Genomic DNA, 21,816 nt, shown 5'->3' with positions numbered 1-21,816 from the left:
GTTCAAAACTATTTTTAAAAATCAGCCCCTGGGCCTGATATCAATGAGATCCTAACTTTGGTTCCCACTCTAGCAGTGGGCTGAACAGAGCTCCTTCAACACCAGCAGTGTAGAAAGGATGGGAGCCACTCCCCAAAGCACCTCTGCTGTAACTACTGGTGGTAGAAGCCACCTATGCCCAGTGTCCCTCCTTCTATTTGCCTAAAAGATTATGGGTATATTGTACCAGCTCTAATTGCAGTGGCCTGGAAAAGAGTAGTGGAGGGAAAAGAGATTTTCAGAATAACTTATGCCCCCACCATACACAACACAACCCTATACTCAATGAAATCATATACAACGAAAAGCAATGGTACCAGAGCTGGTACCATTCACATAAGTGAAAACTAAAAACAAATTTTACATCCACAAATGTCTTGAGGACAAAGCACCTGAAAGACTGAATGTTTTGCCTTCCACCCAGATAGGCTGCATCTTCCAACGACAGCCCCAAATGGTCTGTTGTCAGGTACCAATGGTATGCCTCTCTTAGATAACCAATTATGAACCAATTAATCCATTTTAAATGATTTCATATTACATAATTTCTTCTGTGGTGTTTTATACTACTGGGTAAGCAATGTTATTTTATTCTGCTTTTGAATTTAAAAAATAAAGCAAACCTCAAAACCACAAGTGAATTTCTTGGCCAGAAAATAGAAATACAAACGTTTACAACTGTACTTACATGTTACTGACTATTTTATAATTTTACATATTACAATATGCTTTCCCTGCTAAGTACTGAGTATATGAAAAGGCCTCAAGGAAGAATGTTTCAGTAAAAAATAATAATAGGTACCATGTAAGGGCACTGTGCTGTGTGATTTATATCCATGATCTTATTTGATCCTCTAAGTAACCCCACAGACACATTCTGTTGCTAAACCGATCTTCTTAGAAGCTCTATGAATAAGAACTCATTTCACTGATGATAAGAATTGAGTGGGAAGATAACTTGCTTGTTAGTGGCAAATCAGGCTTTCTACCTGGATGTGACATCAAAGCCTCTTAGTGTTTTTTCAGTGCCAAGTACACATTGAACCTTCTATGACCTAAACAACAGCACCCCACACAGTAAAACCTTAAATACTAAGAAATTCAAATCATTATATATTAGACAAAGAAAAATTAGAGTCTAGCATACATAAAGGAATTTAGTTTAAAAAATAAAAAGTCAAAGGATGTCCTAGTTTAAAGTACATTTAGCCCAGTGACTGTGTATCTTTTATATTTGCTTCAGCAATGCAGTTTTTTAAGAAATAACATTTACAATGAGAATTCGGCCACACCATAGCATCATAAATCATCAAAGATGAAAAAGTTGTTTATACAATAACATTCAAGAAGGCTTTTCAATCGTAAGGGTTGAAAGAAAATGTTTGATGCTTTAAATTTTGGTTAGCTAGAACACTGGCCCTAACATTACCCTTCTCCTCTGTCCTTCATCTGCATCCCCGGTCCTGATGAAGGAATTGCTTTCTCTTTGGGGCAGGGTGGTGGAGAATAATAAGTGGCTGGCTTGAGTTTATTCCAAATGGTATTTACTATGATCTTTGTGCCTTCATTCTTATTAACAAAGCCAATTAAGTAGGGGCAAGTATTAGGCAGTTAAATATCCCAGTGATGGCTTAATAATACTGTTGTTCTAATTACTGTTATACATAAATCCTTGGCAGATATTTTCCCCCATGTCTCATTAAGTTTTAGGCACACTGTCTGAAACTTTATTATTTTTATTATGCCTAGACTGTTCTAGAAAAACAGAAGATATGTTAAACTATAAATGACACTCATAAGCTTACCTGTTGGTTGTCAAGATTCATCAGTGTGAGACTGCATGTTGAGATGGTCAGTTTTATATTCATTCCCGAAAACTGAAGATTACTTTTGCCAAGAACTGTTGATAGGAACTTAGCTGGAGGCTTTAAAAATAACAAAACAACATTCTAAGTTACAGGTTTTGTTACAGAAGGAATATTTATGTTTTTTTTAATGTTAAAAATGGGACAAAGCCCACACGCTTCCTTTCTATTTTACTTTAAATAAATCAAGTGAGATGGAATGCTTTTTTAATATAAACATTTTAAAATTGAAATGCAGCAAAATTCTTAAGTAGTGAAACCTGAGCCCTCAGACTTTTTCTCATACATTCCCTTCTCCCCAAGTGCTGGGAGTAGGGGCATGCTTTATATAAAAGGAACTCCCTTGAGAGGTTGGATTAACTGAATTCACAAGTCATTTTGAACACCACAAATCTAAAAAAGAGAGAAAAAGTTGCTGCCTAGGTTTTTTGTGGTGATTAAAAGAGTACAAAAAACACAACATGCCAAAACTTATGAAACACAGGGAAAGCAGTGCTTTTATACCTATAACATTATAAATTATAATTTATAGTATAAACACACACTAAAAAAGAAAGATCTCAAATCAACAACCTAACTTAGGGAGTGGGAGGAGGGACAAATTAGGAGATTTGGAGTAACATATATGCTGCTAAGTCGCTTCAGTGTTGTCCAACTCTGTGCAACCCCATAGATGGCAGCCCACCAGGATCCCCCGTCCCTGGGATTCTCCAGGCAAGAATACTTGAGTGGGTTGCCATTTCCTTCTCCAGTGCATGAAAGTAAAAATCAAAGTGAAGTCGCTCAGTTGTGTCTGACTCTTAGCGATCCATGGACTGCAGCCTACCAGGCTCCTCTGTCCATGGGATTTTTCCAGGCAAGAGTACTGGAGTGGGGTACCACTGCCTTCTCTGGCAACATATATACTACTAACTATAAAATAGATAACCAACAAGGACCTACTGTTTAACGCACAGGAAACTGTACTCAATATCGTGCAATAATCTATAAGGGAAGAGAATCTGAAGAAGAAATATATATATACATATACATGTATAACTGAATTACTGTGCTGTACACCTGAAACAAACACAATATTGTATTTCACCTATACTTCAATAAAAAATTTTAAACCAACCTAAATTTACAATTTAAAGAAATCAAAAAAGTTTATAAATTAAACTCAAAGTTAGCAGAAGGCAAGAAATAATAAAGATTAGAGCAGAGATAAATAATATAGAGACTAGAAAAACAATACAGAAAATCAGAGAAATCAAAAGTTTGTTCTTCAAAAAGATCAACCAAACTGACAAACCTTTAGCTAAATAAGTTAAGAAAAGAAAAAAGAGAAGACACATTAAAAAGATCAGAAATGAAAGTGGGGACTATACTACCAATTCTATGGAAGTAAAAGGACTGTAAGAGAATTCTATGAACAACTGTATGTCAACACACTGGATTACTTAGATGAAATGGACAAATTTGCAGAAACATAAAACCTATAAGGACTAAATCACAAAGAAACAGAAAATCTGGGTAGACCTATAACTAGTCGGAAGGAAGGAAGACAAGAAAGCAAGCAAGAGAAAAAGGGGAGAGAGGGAGGGATAGATGAGAGGAGGGAGGGAGGGAGAAGGAAGGAAAAGAAAGAAGGAAGGAGGAAGGAAGGGAGGGAAGGAAGAAGGGGAAATAACAAGTGGTGGCAAGGACGTGGAGAAATTGAAACCCTTGTGCACTATTAGCAGAAATGTACAACGGTACAACAGCTTATTGAGGGTAGCAGCTCCTCAAAAAACTAAAACTAGGATTACCACATGATCTAGCAATTCTCTCCAGTACTCTTGCCTGGAAAACCCCATGGACGGAGGAGCCTGGTGGACTGCAGTCCATGGGGTCGCTAAGAATCGGACACGACTGAGCGACTTTCACTTTTCACTTTCATGCATTGGAGGAGGAAATGGCAACCCACTCCAGTGTTCTTGCCTGGAGAATCCCAGGGACAGGGGAGCCTGGTGGGCTTCCGTCTATGGGGTCGCACAGAGTCGGACATGACTGAAGCGACTTAGCAGCAGCAGCAGCTAGCAATTCTGCTTCTTATTATATATCCAAAAGAACTGAAAGCAAGGACTTAAAGAGATATTTGTACATCCATGTTCATAGCACCATTATTCACAATCGTTAAAACATGGAAGTAACCCAAGTGTCCATCAACACTTGGTGGATAAGCAAAATGTGATATATACATCAATGAAATATTATTCAGTCTTAATTAGGAGGGAAATTTTGACATATGCTACAGCATGGATGAACCATGAGGACGTTATGTGAGGTAATGTGAAATAAGCCTATCACAATATGACACTGCATGATTCCACTTATATGAGATAATTAGAGGAGTCAAAATCATAGAGACAGAAAGTAGAATGGTGGTTGCCAGGGGCTGGAGAGGGAGAAGGATGGAAATTTATTGTTTAATGGGTAAAGACTTTCTGTTTTACAAGATAAAAAAAGAGTTATGGGCTTATTCCCATTAAATTGTTTAACTAGATTGTGTAAAATAACTTAATTGCTTAATATGAAATTACAAAGTGAAGGCTTAGGGAAAATCGGCTTTTTTAGAAGCAAACAATTCTAAATATATTCTGTTCTTCAAATAAATGATTTTCTTTCTTAAAAAAAAGAGTAATGCAGATAGACGGTGTGATGATTGAGCAACAATATGAATGTATTCACTGAACTATACACTTAGAAATGTTTACAATGGTAAATATTATGTGTATTTTAACACAATTTTTCAAATTGTGAAGAAAAAGAATATTTAAAATATGAAGTACATAGAAGAGTCCCTGGCATGCATTAAGTACTCAATAAATCTTTAGGAGTTGGCAATGGCAACCCACTCCAGTATTCTGGCCTGGGAAATCCCATGGACAGAGGAGCCTGGCGGGCTACAGTCCGTGGGATTGCAAAAAGTTGGCCACAACTGAGTGCAGTGCACATTCTGTACAAATATAGCTATCAAGGAATTAACTCAATAATTTCTCTTTTTTCTTTACATGTTTACTTTCTGGAAAGATGATAGCCTGGATTGCTTTATTTTGTTTTCCAGTGTGGACTCCCACTAATCCTGAAATGAGAAAGTCTTAAGTTGGGATCATCCAGTCACAACCTCCTATTTGAAGAGGTTATGAGAGGCAGGGGGAGGTTAGAGACTATAGGCAGATCATGGGTTCTGTCAAAGAAACTACTCATAGTAGTTCTAATAGAATGCAAGGGCCATTCACCAGTTTCCTGTACTATGTGGCTCACTTGAGTCACTCTGGGTGACAATGGATTCAGCCTTAAAAAATAATGAGCAATGATAAAAATATGAGGCATGGATTTCCCTGGTGATCCAGTGGATAAGACTCCATGCTTCCAAGGCAAGGGGCATGTGTTTGATCCCTGGTCTGGGAACTAGGATCCCAAATGCCTTGTGGGGTGGCAAAAAAAAAAAAAAAATGAGACAGGGTGGTATGGTAATAGAGCACTAAGCTGAGGCTGAAAACCTGGCTTTGACAGTTGGCACTGACCTTGATCATTCTAGTAACTCAAGGCAAGTCTCTTTGAGCCATAGTTTAGAAGCTAGCAAAGTGAGAGGGTTTTTCCTGGGAGATCTCTAAAAATCCTTCCACTCTTAAATAATCTACAGTTCTATAACTGATATGGCTATCTTAAGAGACTTTGAATCTCTCCTTTGGACTTCGAAGCAACTATTCTAGGTTTAATAACTTAATACATAATTGGCAGAGATGTATTAATACATCTTTTGTTACCCAAACATGACTGACCAGAGTGTTTCATTATTCAGTCACATAACAAATCACTGGCCGCAGGCATTTGTTTCTGCAAAAACTCCTGGTCGGTAATGTGCTAATATAATAATACTAACTGCCATTATCATTGAAAGCTTATGTAACCCAGACACCATGCTAAACACTGTGATGTACACATCGCTTCATTTGATTCTTACCTAACTCTATAAAGTACGTGCTATTTTCTCCCATTTTATAGATGAGAAAGCCAAGGATCGAAAGGGTGAAATGACTTGTTCAAGGTCACACAGTTACTAGGGGCAGAGACAGGGTTTAAATACAACTCTAACATCGAGTCTTGTGCTTTCTTTCAGCATAAAAAGCTCCTTCTACCCATTTACTATCCTACTGCTACCAGCACCCATGTTTCCATTTGAAAATAGGCCATGGAGTCTTTTTTTTTAATTAATTTATTTTAATTGGAGGCTAATTGATTTACAATATTGTATTGGTTTTGCCATACATCAACATGAATCCACCACAGGTGTACACGTGTTCCCCATCCAGAGCCCCCCTCCTACCTCCCTCCCAGTACCATCCCTCTGGGTCATCCCAGTGCACCAGTCCCAAGCATCCTGTATCCTGCATGGAACCTGGACTTAAAAGCCTAAAATGTTAAAATGCAGAATACATACATTATAAAATATTGAAATTGGAAGGTACCAAAACTGGTCATTTTGTCAACAACTTAACTTACAGAAACAAAAATGAAGTTTCTTACAGAGATGCGATGCCATGCTCAAAGGAAAGTAAAGACCCAGCCCTGCAACCAGATTTTTTCTAACTTGGAAAGACTCAGGTGCTTTCTCCACTCTGTCCCTCCAGGCATCACCATTTCAGACAATGTCTGGCAAGTCAGAAAATTTGAAGAACAACTTTGAGTGCCTCTCAGATAGCATGCCAACTAATCAAGGCTATTCTGGACCTTGGGTCATGTGCTGGAATGAACAAACAACTATTTCAATATTATATTTCTTTCCCATAGTTAGGGAAATATAAAACAAAAAAACCACACCGTTATTTATTTACCTTTCGCTTTTTAATGGCTCCATTTGCCCCAGGGACAGCTTCACACAGGCGACTTATTGCTTCCCTATAGAACAGAAACCATATAAAGACTCAGCAAACTATCAAGTACATAGTAAATGTTCAATAAACGTTAGCAAGTTGTTATGACCAAAATGTACACTCAGATGATGGTGAGTCTGACATAAAGGGCCTCCTCCACTCCACAGGAGAAAACTGAGCTTCTTCTCACCACAGCTCAAACCCAATAAGATCCAGCAACTAATACTGAAAAATTGCTTTATAATAAGGAGTCCTATATTCACCTTCATTGTCTCTTTCCCTTGGGTTTTCAAGGTTGGTTTTCAGCACTGTACTGTTGATTTCTAACCAAAAAGGATGGATGGGACTTTACTGTCTGGGAATATTTCACAGTGTTATCTTTAGCAAAATCCCCTGTGGTGTTGTGAATAAAAAGCTTCATAGCATCTCATCGCTAAAAACAATTAAATACAAAAGAATCCAACAGTAGAAGTTTAAAAGGATCGGGAGAGAATTAAACTTCAAGGTGGTCTCAAATGGAACCTTATTGACTAAGTTACTGCTACAAGCCATTGAGCGTTCATGTAATTTCACAGAAGAAAAGAAAATCAATAGCAAATTTCCTCCTTTGCTTATTTTTCTGCCCTTACTATATATTGCACTTCCTGAGAGAAAAGCACCACTAAAAGAGGTAGTTGCTCCTTAATGGAAGTGGTGAATGCACTGGCGCCCTCCTCTCCAGAAATGCAGTTGTAACTAAGAGCTTTGGTCTCTGGGACTCAGCATTCAGAACCACCCAAGCTTTCACTTGGCGTAATCTGAACCTTCGCCTGTGGCTTTCAACACACATATTAAACTTTTCACAAAGCAAATGGAAATCTCCAAGCTCCTTCCGGATCCACTGGACATCATCATTAAATTAGCACACACACACATATTGCTACAGTTTTTATATATATTAGATTTCATGAAAATATTTTCTATGAGATGTTTTGATTTTCAAAGGAAGGGAGATGCAGAGAAAGGAATGCAGATCCATTAAAAATAAATATGCATCAGATAGACAAAAAATAGAGATCTATATATAGCTCTATACATGTAGTAGTGCAGAGCTATGTACTCAACATAATTATCTGCAACAAATGGATAAAGCAGCTTTTTGATTTAGCATATTTATTGTTTCTCCGGGATTCCAACCTTGATCTCTGGAGTCAAACAAGACAACTTTGAGAGTTGGGCTCTTTTGTTTGCTTGGCTGGCTGATGGTTTGAGTTATCTTAATGTTAGTCAGTAATCGATGAGACACATCCAATTGATCTGAACCAGCCTCCAGCGTTGCCTAAGTAACTAGACCTGCACCCTTGTTGTTGGTATTTAACAAAGAGGGATTATGGGAAAGGTGTTCTTAGATCCTGTACTCCGTGAGAGCCAGCTGGGGTCCTTTGGTCTAAAAAGCTCCCTGTAAATGGGTTGAAATAAAAGTATAAACAAAAGTGGACACTGATGTTGCCAAGTATAATAGCAGTTATTATTAGAAGTAGTAACTTTTATAAGTTTTATGAAGTGCTTTCCCAGGCACTGTTTTCTTGATTCTTGTTCCAACTGTCAATAACATCTAACAAAATGTAAAGTTGTGAATTTGGATAAAGGGAATACTTTATAGGATGAGCAGCCCTCAAGAAGAGTTTGGAAGGGTGAGTTTGGAATTGGGAAAATTCAGACAGAGGGAAGAGCAGGTGTGAAGATACTCAAACAAATAATTACAACACGTGGGGAGCTACAGTACTTTGATATTGCAGGAGGACAAAGTGTAGTAGAAACAAGAATGAGTAAGAGCTAAGAGATGGGATTAGAGTCTGAAAACGTTTTCTGAATAAAGCCAGATAGTAAATATTTTAGACTTTGTTCTGTTGCAACTACTGAACTCAGCCATTGGAACTTAACAGCAGCAGTAGACAACATGCAAACAGATGAACACAGCTGTGTTCCAATAACTTTATTTCTAAAAACAGTTAGCTGGCCATATTCAGCCAAGGACCATAATTTGCCAACTTCCTGATTAGATAATTCACCTGAAAGGGGTTAGAAATAATTCAGTTTTAAAAGCAGGAAAATGTTAACATTCAGTATAATTTTAGAACTAAAAATTGAAACAACTGTAAGATACTTGCTCCTCTCTCATTAATTTCACAAACAGAAAGAAAATTACAAAGCCAGTATTGACAGAAAAAAGGGAATAATTCCACTTCAGGTATATTTATCCACCACTGGTGGCCTTACTTAGTATTAATATAAAAGATGACAAATGTCATAATATTTATCAGAGTTTTTGACAAGGAAGGAAGAATTTGTATTGAAACAGCACTGAGTAGTTATGTAAAAGAAACATTCATTTTAGAGTAAAAAAAAAATAACCCCAACAAAACAAATCAGCATAAATATTGCCACTTGCAATGTTAAATATTAGGACTGTAGAAATATGGAGGGAATCTACATAAATTAGTGGGAAAAAAGAACCTGGAATAACATATGCACATTGGTAGCAGCTATATAAAATTAATTCTGTATAAACAGGGACATAGAAAAAACATTAAAGAGTAACTTGGTTTAGAGGGTTTTTTTATGTGTGTGATTTGCTGTTTCCTGTTTTTTATTCTATTGATGTTTAGATGTAAACAGTGTTTTGTTTTTCTTCATCGTTCAGTCGATTATAATCTTTTAAAATATTCCAAAGAACGCAAGTTAGTTCCTCAGCAGGAGTTTTGCTTCTGTATTGTGGAGATGTGAGGGCATGTCAACAATGTCTCTATGGAGTGACACAGCCTCTCTTTTGCCAACAACTGCAGAGGTCAGAGAGTGTTCATGTACAGATAATAACAGACTTTTATTTCTCTTGTTCCCCTCCCAGCTTATCCTTTAATGCCTCCATCTTTATAGCCACTAAGACCAGATTTTTCTTTTCAGTTTATTTGGTAGACTTGCTGATTTTCACTCTCCAAAGTTTTACAAAGAAAAAACTCTTGCCCAGATTTAGCAATGCTTTCACATTAGAAATCCCTATCTTTAGATTTCTAGCAAGGAGTTTAAGTTTTAATGAAGAGGCATCCTATTTACATGTCAGGTTCAGCACTAAGCACCTTATGGACAGCAACTCATTTAGTCTTAATAATATTATTTCAAGGTAAGTATTTTATCCCCATTTTACAAATGAGGAAATTAAAGTTCAAAGAATTTTAATAACTGCCTCTAAATAATTCAGCAGATAGTGGGAGAGATAGAATTCAAATCCAACTCTGACTTAGAAACCCAGACTCATCATTGGAGGCACCATATTGCCAGGTGCATGAAAAGGGGGGAGTTCTAGGCTTTAGGGACTGGGAGGAGAAATATATGGTCCTTCCTCTGCTCGCTCCCCACATAGAAAGGGGTTCCTTGATGCAGTATGGCTGTGGTAACCCAGCAAGGGAATGAGGCAAAGTGATGGCAGTCAGCTCTGGGGAAGGCTCATGAGGATGTCCCAGGCCCATGCTATCCCAGCCCTTTGCTTTCCATACACTGGCTTATTATCTCCTTAGGGATAACAACAGCATCCAGAGCCTGGCCCTCAGGGGAAGAACACGCGTGTGTGCAAAGCACACTCACTCAGAACTTTAAAGTCAGCTGAGACACCAGATGCTTCACAGGTTCAGAAAATCTCTTAATATACAACTCAAAAGAAAAAAGCTGAAACTTGTGCTTATGAACTTGCTTTTACAAAATAGTTATACTGTACACCCACATCCATAGCATTATTCACAATAGCTAAACCATGGAAACAACCCAAGTATCCATCGACAGATGAATGGATAAGCAAAATGTGGTACATACGTACAATGGAATATTATTCAGCCTTACAAAGAAAGGAAATTCTGACACATGCTACAACATGATGAATGTTGAAGACATTATGAAAAGTTAAATAAGACAGTCACAAATGCAGATACTGCATGACTCCACTTACTTGCAGTAGTCAAAATCATGGAAAGGAGAATGGTGATTGCCAGGGGCTGGGGAAGAACGGGGAGTTATTGTTTAATAGATACAGAGTTTTAGACTTACAAGAGGAAAAGAATTATTGGAATCGATGGTGATGATGGTTGTACATCAGTTTGAATGTACTTAATACCACTGAACTATACATTTTAAAATGGTAATCACGATGGTAAGTTTTATGTTATGTGATTTTATCATAATAGAAAAAAAGAACTGCCAAAAATAAAGTAATTAAATTTTTTTTTTTTTACTTTAGACTAAAGTGGAAGTGAGAAATAGATTTAACGGACTAGATCTGATAGACAGAGTGCCTGATGAACCATGGACAGAGGTTCGTGACATTGTACAGGAGGCAGGAATCAAGACCATCCCCAAGAAAAAGAAATGCAAAAAAGCAAAATGGATGTCTGAGGAGGCCTTACAAATAGCTGTGAAAAGAAGGGAAGCGAAAAGCAAAGGAGAAAAGGAAAGATATACCCATTTGAATGCAGAGTTCCAAAGAATAGCAAGGAGAGATAAGAAAGCCTTCCTCAATGATCAGTGCAAAGAAATAGAGGAAAACAAGAGAATGGGAAAAACTAGAGATCTCTTCAAGAAAATTAGAGATACCAAGGGAACATTTCATGCAAAGATGGGCTCAATACAGGACAGAAATGGTAGGGATCTAACAGAAGCAGAAGATATTAAGAAGAGGTGGCAAGAACACACAGAAGAACTGTACTAAAAAGATCTTCACGACCCAGATACTCACGATGGTGTGATCACTCACCTAAAGCCAGACATCCTGGAATGTGAAGTCAAGTGGGCCTTAGGAAGCATCACTATGAACAAAGCTAGTGGAGGTAACAGAATTCCAATTGAGCTATTTCAAATCCTGGAAGATGATGCTGTGAAAGTGCTGCACTCAATATGCCAGCAAATTTGGAAAACTCAGCAGTGGCCACAGGACTGGAAAAGGTCAGTTTTCATTCCAATCCCAAAGAAAGGCAATGCCAAAGAATGCTCAAACTATCACACAATTGCGCTCATCTCACACGCTAGTAAAGTAATGCTCAAAATTCTCCAAGCCAGGCTTCAGCAATATGTGAACCGTGAACTTCCAGATGTTCAAGCTGGATTTAGAAAAGGCAGAGGAACAAGAGATCAAATTGCCAACATCCACTGGATCATCAAAAAAGCAAGAGAGTTCCAGAAAAACATCTATTTCTGCTTTATTGACTGTGCCAAAGCTTTTGACTGTGTGGATCACAATAAACTGTGGAAAATTCTGAAAGAGATGGGAATACCAGACCATACCAGACCATCTGACCTGCCTCTTGAGAAACCTGAATGCAGGTGAGGACACAACAGTTAGAACTGGACATGTAGCAACAGACTGGTTACAACTAGAAAAAGGAGTATGTCAAGGCTATATATTGTCACCCTGTTTATTTAACTTATAGGCAGAGTACATCATGAGAAACGCTGGGCTGGATGAAGTACAAGCTGGAATCAAGATCGCGGGGAGAAATATCAATAACCTCAGATATGCAGATGACACCACCCTTATGGCAGAAAGTGAAAAAGAACTAAAGAGCCTCATGATGAAAGTGAAAGAGGAGAGTGAAAAAGTTGGCTTAAAGCTCAACATTCAGAAAACTAAGATCATGGTATCCGGTCCCATCACTTCATGGCAAATAGATGGGGAAACAGTGGAAACAGTGGCTGACTTTATTTTTCTGGGCTCCAAAATCACTGCAGACGGTGATTGCAGCCATGAAATTAAAAGACGCTTATTCCTTGGAAGGAAAGTTATGAACAACCTAAACAGCATGTTAAAAAGCAGAGACATTACTCTGTCAACAAAGGTCCATCTAGTCAAGGCTATGGTTTTTCCAGTGGTCATGTATGGATGTGAGAGTTGGACTGTGAAGAAAGCTGAGCGCCAAAGAATTGATGCTTTTGAACTGTGGTGTTGGAGAAGACTCTTGAAGAGTCCCTTGGACTGCAAGGAGATCCAACCAGTCCATCCTAAAGGAGATAAGTCCAGGGTGTTCATTGGTAGGACTGATTTTGAAGCTGCGACTCCAATACTTTGGCCACCTGATGCTAAGAGCTGACATTTGAAAAGACCTTGATGCTGGGAAAGATTGAGGGCAGGAAGAGAAGGGGACGATAGATGATGAGATGGTTGGATGGCATCACCGACCAATGGACATGGGTTTGGGTGGACTCCGGGAGTTGGTGATGGACAGAGAGGCCTGGTGTGCTGCAGTTCATTTGGTTGCAAAGAGTTGGACATGACTGAGCGACTGAACTGAACTGAACTGAAAGAGGATCAATAGATCTCTCTCCAACAAAGGCCTATTTGTGCAAATATTCTTTTTCATTCTAATGAGTCCAACGCCCCAACTCTCACCCCTCAGCATCACCTCTGGAAAACCATCTGTGGGCCTCTTGGGAACCCACAGATTTCAGGTTAAAAACCACTGCTTTAAACCACTCCAACTGTTTTCTTTGCTTACATCAGTATTAACGAATCTGAAACCCCAGTCAGAGAAGGCACATATATGCTTGGTTTGCTTGCCTTTCTTCTCAAAGATCTTTTCTTCCCCTTAGACTGGGACCAAGAGATTAACTGTAACATTTTCAAGAACAAATAGTACTTTCAATGCTTTTTGGCGTTCTTGCCACACCCTGCAACCTAAAGCACTGACTTTACACATGCTGAGGAAAAAGAAAACAGAGATCCCGAGGCAGGGATTCCTCCCAAGATGACGGTGCCACCACCCCAGCTGCCCAAGCAGCCTGCATTTCTGCATAACCCCTTGGAAGCTGACAACCATGGGACACTCTCCAGCAAGCAAACATTCAGCAAACGTCCTCTCTTAGAGGAGCAGGACTTTTCAGAGTTTAAATGGCTAAAGATTTCCATCCTGGGAGCCTGTACTAGAAAGAGAGAGAGAGAGACCCAGAGAACCAACAGTGGTCACTTTGTTTATTGTTTTGCCACATGAGAGAGAAGGGGAGAAGCAGGCTGATGTAAGAGAATGAGAATGCAGTTGAAGATTTGCTTTTAAGCATATAAAATCCTGCCTACGCCATAAGACCGAAAAAAAGATATTTTGTCTGTTTTAACAGAGCCCAAACGTCACCCAAACAAAGCTACCTTTCTTCATCAACCTCTGGCCGCTACAGTACTTAAGTTATAATTTTTCCATGTCTTTAACCCTTAAACAGTTAAGCTCCTCTGGAAGCAATGCTGCCCAATCATTGTGTATTTTTGTTTTTGTTTTTGTTTTTTAATTTGGAAGGCAATATCCTAATCCAAGACAAAATGGAGCGTTTAAGGGAGGGTGGGAGCCTGTGAGACAGATTGTTTCTAGTGAATGTCAAAATGCAGTTCTTCAGTAAATAGGAAAGCCAGAAAATGTGTCACATGAAACCAGGCAAATGGCCCAGGAAAGCAGTTAAAGGCAACTCGCCCCATCTCCCAACACACACACACACACACACACACACACACACACACAGAGTTCCTTTTTGTCCAAACCAATAGAAATGAGAATAACTTTTATTCCCCGAAAGAGCCTTTCCAAAAAAAGAATTCAAAAATATGTAAGTAGAACAAAGTCACAGGAGATTTCCCCTTACTTTTCATTTCCAACATGAATCTTTAAAAGAATCAGTTAATAACGTGCAGGGGACAAGTTGTCACCTGAATGTCTCAAACCGCCTTCCTATTGATGAATGTGAGGATTGTAATTCAGACTCCACATCGTGTTAGTTTTATGTTGTTCCAATTGTTCTAGGGAAACTAGTACCTGCTTTTTTGAAATCTTTACCTTCAGAACATCAAAGCTCAATGATCTATGTGTTCAATTTTGTTCAGGTTGGTGAAATTAAAGACCTCCAAGAATATATGCAAGCCTCAGACAGGACACTTTAGAACATGAGCCTGCCTCCGTGGCGATAAGCACACAATGAATGCAGTCAATGGCCCTAGACCAGCAGAAAATGGCAAACTTCAAACTCCCTTTGTGTTACTATCAAGGGCATTGCCCATGCACTCTGGGATGGTTGATGCTGCCCGTAAAATATATCCTTTCATTTTGGAAACAGGCACTTTGGGTCCCAGGATGGTCAAATCAAACCTTTTAGGAATGCCCACAGCATTTACTCTCACATGGACTTATCTCACCACTCTGTTCAACCTGAATACTATTCAAAATCTGATTATAAAGTACATTTGCAATTCTACCCAGCCCAAGCCACCACAGAACACAGGTTGTTCTGTCTATTCTGTGATTCTGCCCTTTGGCTCTGATGCAAAGGTTAACCCATGAATTGTACTTTAATGAAGTTGAAAGACCATTCTGTCTCCACAGTAGTACCTCCCCTGCAAGTCTCCCCCCAGTAAACAGAAATGAAGTCCTGATCTTCTCCTATCCCCACAATGATTTCTCATAAAACGATCACATGTTTCAAAATGCAACGTGGCTTCTATACCTTCAAATACAAAATGAGATATGGGGTTGATTTCACACAAAACACACTGGAATTGGTAAATCCAAAAGACTGTCCTCCTTTACTTTGGAATAAACTAAAACCATTCTGTTTTAGACAAAATATTCTAAATTATTATTAAGGCATGTCTTTTGAGGTTAAAAAGTATACTGATCATATAGTGTGGTCACTTAAGAATTTTTTTTAATGAATTTTAAAAAAACAAAACAGATTCAACATAATCACTCACCTTTATTCATCATATTTCACTCCAAATGACGCTTATCTACTTCCAAAAATAGGCCTATCTTCATAAAAGGAAAATTTGGTGCCATTTAAGATACTTAATACAGTTTGCCATGAAGGTATGTATAATGTTGAGCAAGACAATAATGGGTAATATGAGTGTATAACTCCCACCACTGTTTAAAAAAATAACTCTCAGTGTTTTATGGGCTATTTGGTATATATACTATAGATTTTATCTGGCAAGTCCAGTTTTCAAAAATATGTGTGTGTGCCTCTAGAAGGAATCAGTAACTGGCCTAGCCAGTTGGGTCCACTGGTGGGACAACTTTGGCCTGCATATTAGCTAAGAATTCACTGAGATAACCATTTAGGTAAGTGGTGATCAAACTTCCAAGTTCTTAAAAATTAACTGGCTTGCTGGTTAAAAATGCAGATTCCTGGGACTGTTCTTGGGATTTTGATTTTATAGGTCTGCAGGTTAACAGCCTCCCCGGTGATTCTAAAGCAGATCAGCTCAAGGACCACACAGTAGACTAGAACTTCTACTTGAACGCACTGCACAGGGTGCCTGGTTCTGTGCTCTACAGCTTCACCCAGATGGCTGTGTTAGTGGACGTTAAGGAATTAGGTCACTTGCTCCAGGCAGCTATGATGGGGAAGGCTACGCATTTAATTATGTTCATTTGGGGGGAAATCTGTATTCAATTTAGTCAGTCAATGTGCTAGGATAGATATTTAGTATAATCTTCTTCTCTCCCCTCTGTCCTCTTTATCTCTGCTCTTCTTACAGGAAAGGCTTTCATCAGAGGGTATCTGAAGACCCTGAATATCTTTGTTCCCATGATCCCCTGCACACATGGGTGGTGATAAGTGACCTGCATTCTCTCCCGTACCTGGCAGCCTGCATGTTGAGAGGTCTAGACCATCTGCCCCTCAAAATGTATTCACGTTGTAGGCAGTGGTTTGCAACTGTGGCTGCACACTGGGGAAACACCGGGGAGCTTTAACAAATCCTGATGACTGGGTCTCATCTCCAGACATTCTGATTTAGTGGGTGAGGGTGGACTTGAGGATTGGGAGGTTTAAAAGCTCCCTCAAGTGTTTCCAATAGAGCTGAGTCAGATCAAGAACCTCTTCATAGCAGTAATCACCATGCCTTTTTTTGTCCAGGGCCAGAGAGTAAAAACTGCTAGGCTTTGTGAGCCATATAGACTGTCACAACAACACAACCCCGCCTATGCAGCTGAAAAGGCAGCCACCGACAACACGTAAGTGAATGGGCATGCTTGAGTGCCAAAAACACTTACGGACACAAACGTGAATTCCATATAACTTTCACAAGTCACAAAATATTTTTCTTTTGATCCCCCACCCCCAATCATTTTTAAAAAGTCAAAAACCATTCTTGGCTCAAAATATGGCAAAATCAAAATCAGGTAGCAGGTGCTTTGCTGAGCCTTCTTCTGGAACTAACCAGAAATGAATGTAAGAGGCCCTGGGATCACAGTCAGCTATTAGCTTGTATGTGGCAAAAAACCTATTAAAACACAACCTTTTAATCATCACAGACAGATTGTTTATACATACTTGACCTTGGTCTTGCTCAGTATGTTGGTACAGGAAGCAGCTGGGTCTTAAAAGAGATGAGTTTTCTACTATATAAACACAAGGGTTATGGAACTGCTTTTACATACTGTTAATTATGACCTTCCACTCTTTGTCTCTCCTACCAGCATTCAATGACAGCAAAAGAGACACTGATGTATAGAACAGTCTTTTGGACTCTGTGGGACAGGGAGAGGGTGGGATGATTTGGGAGAATGGCATTGAAATACGTATAATATCATATATGAAATGAGTCACCAGTCCAGGTTCGATGCACGATACTGGAAGCTTGGGGCTGGTGCACTGGGACGACCCAGAGGGATGGTATGGGGAGGGAGGAGGGAGGAGGGTCCAGGATGGGAAACACATGTATACCTGGGGCGGATTCATTTTGATATATGGCAAAACCAATACAATATTGTAAAGTTAAAAAATAAAATAAAAATATAAAAAAAAAAAAAAGAAAGGAGAGGGGAACCAAAATCCTTCTTTTTATATCAACTAAGTTTCATTAAGTGACATGATATCTTGTACATGATACAGAACAAAGTGCTTAGGGGAGATACATAAATAAACAAAAGTGCAAAATTACTATAAATGTTAACAGGGGGAAAAGTGGAGGGTTCTAATTTATCTACAACTCTTCTATGATAATAAAAAAAAAAGGCTGGTTGAGTGGGCTCTGCAATCAACAGCCAGAATTCAAAATTTAACAGTCTCCTATAATCTCTGTGACACTGAACACATTTTTAAAGCTTTCTATGTCTCAGTTTCTTAAATTTATAAAGTGGGAATAATGATAGTGCTTTGAACAATGCCTCAAAAAATGTTATCCATAATTATTGCTTTATCCTTAAAATGTCTATCTGCTTTGAGAACTGGTTCTAAACTGCTTTTTACAATGTCTAGTACCCAACAGCACACTCTCTGGTTATAACTGGAATTATACAGAAAACATGTTGTAGAAGAGGCCCAATTATGTCTGTTATACATACAGCAACAGATGGTCCAAGTTTCTATAAAGGCAGAATGCCTACTTGATTTTCTTTAGATGCCTCCATGGCACCTAGTGGGCTGCCTTGGACATCCTGAATGTTCAGCATGTAAATGTTTAGACAGCTCTATGGCACTGAAACAAAGTATGATCCTTGTCCCCTTGTATAACCCAGATCCCCCTTCAGAACAGAAGTACTCATTACCCTGGTTGTGGGAATGTTCACTGCTCATGTCTCACAGCTGAGTTCCTTCCCCAGAACTTGTCTCTCTTTTAGTTACCTTGCCCATAAACATGTCCCTCCCAAGAGGCATGACAAATGACATGACATGACATGACAAATCAATACGGTGTTCAAAGGCCTGGTCTCTGCACCCAGGAGATATGCTGAGGGCTTTGTTGAGATAGCATCACTATTCAACACTGCCACCATGTCCAGACCTGCAACCCTCACTCCCCTATGTGTTGATCTTAAGAATTCTCCCAGTATACCTTTTGCATTTAACTCTCCATCTCAGCATCTATTTCTAGATCCATAAGTCCTGCTAATGAGCTGCTGCCAGAATTATGCTCCTTTACTTTGGCATAAACACCGAACTGGAAGATATCTTCCCTTTTTAAAAATCAGCATTGTCAGAGCTAATAGTGAAATATCCTTTTTTGTTCAAACATGCATGCAAACTCACATTTTCCTAGAGGAGGTGCAGCTCTCATAAGCTCCAACTCATGTTTAAGTAAATGGGTCAGAACCTGCATTTGCTCCATTAGGCATTTCACAGTTTTCCTAAGGAGAATCCTGATAAGAAATGGAACAGATCTGACTGGCAAAGGGAGAGACTGCCAACTGTCTAGCATTTCCTTTGACCACAAAGCCTTCTTTTTATCAAAGAAAAGTCAGGCTGAGATTACTTTTTAATGAATTTTTAGTGCTTTCCATCTAGCTCACTTCCTAAAAGCAACTGCATCTTTGATTTTTCTGGATATATGGTATCTTGAATCCAGGCCAAATTCCATACACTAGGCTTCCAGGGAGAACCTCAAGGCCCAAAGATGATGGATGATGGAGCCCTTGTGATTGACTGCCCCACTAAAAAAGGATAGAGACTCAATCCCTTCTTAGCCAGACACACTCTGAGGCCCACGCTAAGCTTTCTCAGGAGGCTCCTATGCAACCGCAGTACTGGTGTTTCTAAGAACAATGGTACAAAGGCCTATTCTACCTGCATTGTTAAATGATTCAGACCAGGAAATGACCAGTGTACCCATCAAAATCAAAATTAGAAACCCAGTTTCTTGGTCCTAGAGACATTTGCACAGAATATACTGGAATATGCTTGGGGTATTACCAACATTCAGTACTGACTTTTAAAGGAAACCAAAAAGGGCCAAAAGGGAGATACCAGAATACATTCTCAACTGGCTCTGCACAGTAAAGAAGGCTTGAGGGAAAAAAAAAATCACTGGAAAAAGTTATTTCATTCAGCAATTGAAGCTAAAAATACTGAGGTCGTCCCCAAATGCATACACTTTAACATTCATGCATTTTAAGCTCTAAATTAATCTGTTTCTCCTCAAACACTTGAGGCGATCCACTAAAATCCATACTTAGATATGGACAGACAGCTAACTAGTCTCACTTAGACCAGTTAAAGTGTGTATACTGCCTGTTAGAGGAAGAGTGCATATGTGTTCATATGAAAATATATGCACATCTGTAAGTCTCTGTAGATTCATATGGATAAATTAGCAGGTTCTGATTTCAGCTGCAACATGTTTTTAGAAACAATTTCATAAAGTGGATCATATTTTCCATGGAAAAAACATTTTAATTGGAAGTTTCATTCCTGACAAAGGATTTCTCAACAAATCAAATATAGATACTATAATGAGAATTAACGAAACTAATCACCATTTTATAAACCTCTACAAATACGTAAAACACTATAATAATGCCCTGCATCCCATAAAAACTGCATAAAATACACAATACCTACACGTGTAGCCTCAATGTTTCTTGAAATACACAAACACTGCATCAACATACAGGTCAATTGAATTGTGTTCAAAAATTAATAACAACATTTTGATTAACAATTCAGAAAACCTTAAATTTTAGTGGAGCATTTGGGGGATGATTTAAATATGTCCAATCTTTTTTTTTTAAGGTATTTAAAGAAATTGATCAATTGTCTTCTTATCCCTTTGAGGTAGGAACCTATTTTTTACTGCATTTACTACTGGCATTTTACACGCTACTTTTTCCTCCTCCCAGTAATCGCCCTTCCCAATATACAAGAGCTGGAGAAGGGCATGGCAATCCACTCCATACTCTTGCTTGGAGAATTCCATGGGCAGAGAGGCCAGGCAGGTTGCAGTCTACAGGGTCGCACAGAGTTGGACACGACTGAAGCAACTTAGCACACGCACAAGCACAATATTCGCGTGTTACGGAACTATCATTTTGCCACAACGCAACTCTGTCCTGGCCAAGGCTGACTGGCCCAGCACTGGGCCCCAGTCACCATCCTACCTGGGAATTTGACATCTGGAACTGAGAAAACCAGAGGTGGGGAATCCCTGCAGCCCTGCTGCTGATGCCTCAGCAGTCCTGACTCTATCCTTCTTATCTGTTTGATTGTTCACTTCTCAGATTCCAGGAGCTGCCTCAATATCCTTTCAGGAAATTCCCCTTTTGGCTTACCTAAGCAGAGTTACTTTCTACTACTTAAAGCCAAAGACTCTAAATAAATATACCCACGGCAAGGAGATGTACTTAAAATTATTTCTTACACCTTAAAGCTCAGGTCAAAGCAAGTACTATTCATACATAATGACCTAGAAAATGTGTACATTAGATGATAAAAGCATGTTACAAATTAATACACACTATCTAATCTCACCTTAGCTTTCAAACAAATGACTGGAAAAATCTTACACCAAACTGCCACTACTAGTTACCTTCAGCAATTTGTTTATTTTTCCTTTAATTTTACCCTATCTCTCAATTCCCACAATAAGCCAATTTTAGTATTTATAATCAGAAAAATATAGTGAAAAAGAATGTTAGAAATCAGATGTCCCAGAGGCCTGACATCAGCGATGGAGATGGTCATAGCTGAGTTGTTTCCTCACTTAGAAGTGATTTTTAAAAGGTGGGTCAGGCCTGCATTTACTACCTGCACTGTCCCCCATCATCTTAGTCTATCCACAGCTATAAGAGCAGTTTCTTAGCTTCAAACCACAACAATGTCACTAGAAAACATTAAGTGCTATAGGGACAGGATTTGGTGTAAGGGTTCCTGGGTTTGAGCTCAGGGAAATAGCTGTGTGGTCTGGGGATGGTGCCAAAGGCTTCCCTGAGCCTCAGCATCCCCTGCTCAAAATGGGGGATTACAGTGCCTTCCTCTCAGGGTAATCATGTGCTTCATAAGAGAGCAAGGCAAGCAAAACAAATATCAGCTACTGTTAACTACTTTCACCTCCTGCCCTGCAGCAGCCCTCTTGGCCAGCATAGTTTCTGGTTGGGCTTCAAGAAATTAGATCAGACTACATGCACTTTTCCCCAAATTATCTCAGCTGTGGGACCTGCTAGAAACAGGCCTTGACACTTCAGCTGTCCTTCTTTTACTGGCTTTGCACACTTTCAGCAAAACAAACTTAGACAACC

General features: G+C 39.1%; 1 protein-coding gene across 1 annotated transcript in view; it reads right to left on the bottom strand.

The window, feature by feature from the left end:
• The window catches only part of SHC4 (SHC adaptor protein 4), a 134,267-nt gene that overhangs the window by 53,733 nt on the left and 58,718 nt on the right, over positions 1 to 21,816 (bottom strand). The window contains exons 3-4 of the mRNA XM_055538021.1: positions 6,767 to 6,830; positions 1,845 to 1,964 (exon numbers count right to left, since the gene is read on the bottom strand). Coding sequence (XP_055393996.1) covers positions 1,845 to 1,964; positions 6,767 to 6,830 — 184 coding nt within the window. The remainder of the gene's footprint in view (positions 1 to 1,844; positions 1,965 to 6,766; positions 6,831 to 21,816) is intronic.

The sequence above is a fragment of the Bubalus kerabau genome, chromosome 10 (assembly GCF_029407905.1).
Source record: "Bubalus kerabau isolate K-KA32 ecotype Philippines breed swamp buffalo chromosome 10, PCC_UOA_SB_1v2, whole genome shotgun sequence".
Classification (NCBI taxonomy): Eukaryota; Metazoa; Chordata; class Mammalia; order Artiodactyla; family Bovidae; genus Bubalus; species Bubalus kerabau.
This window is presented reverse-complemented; position numbering and strand designations above follow the sequence as displayed.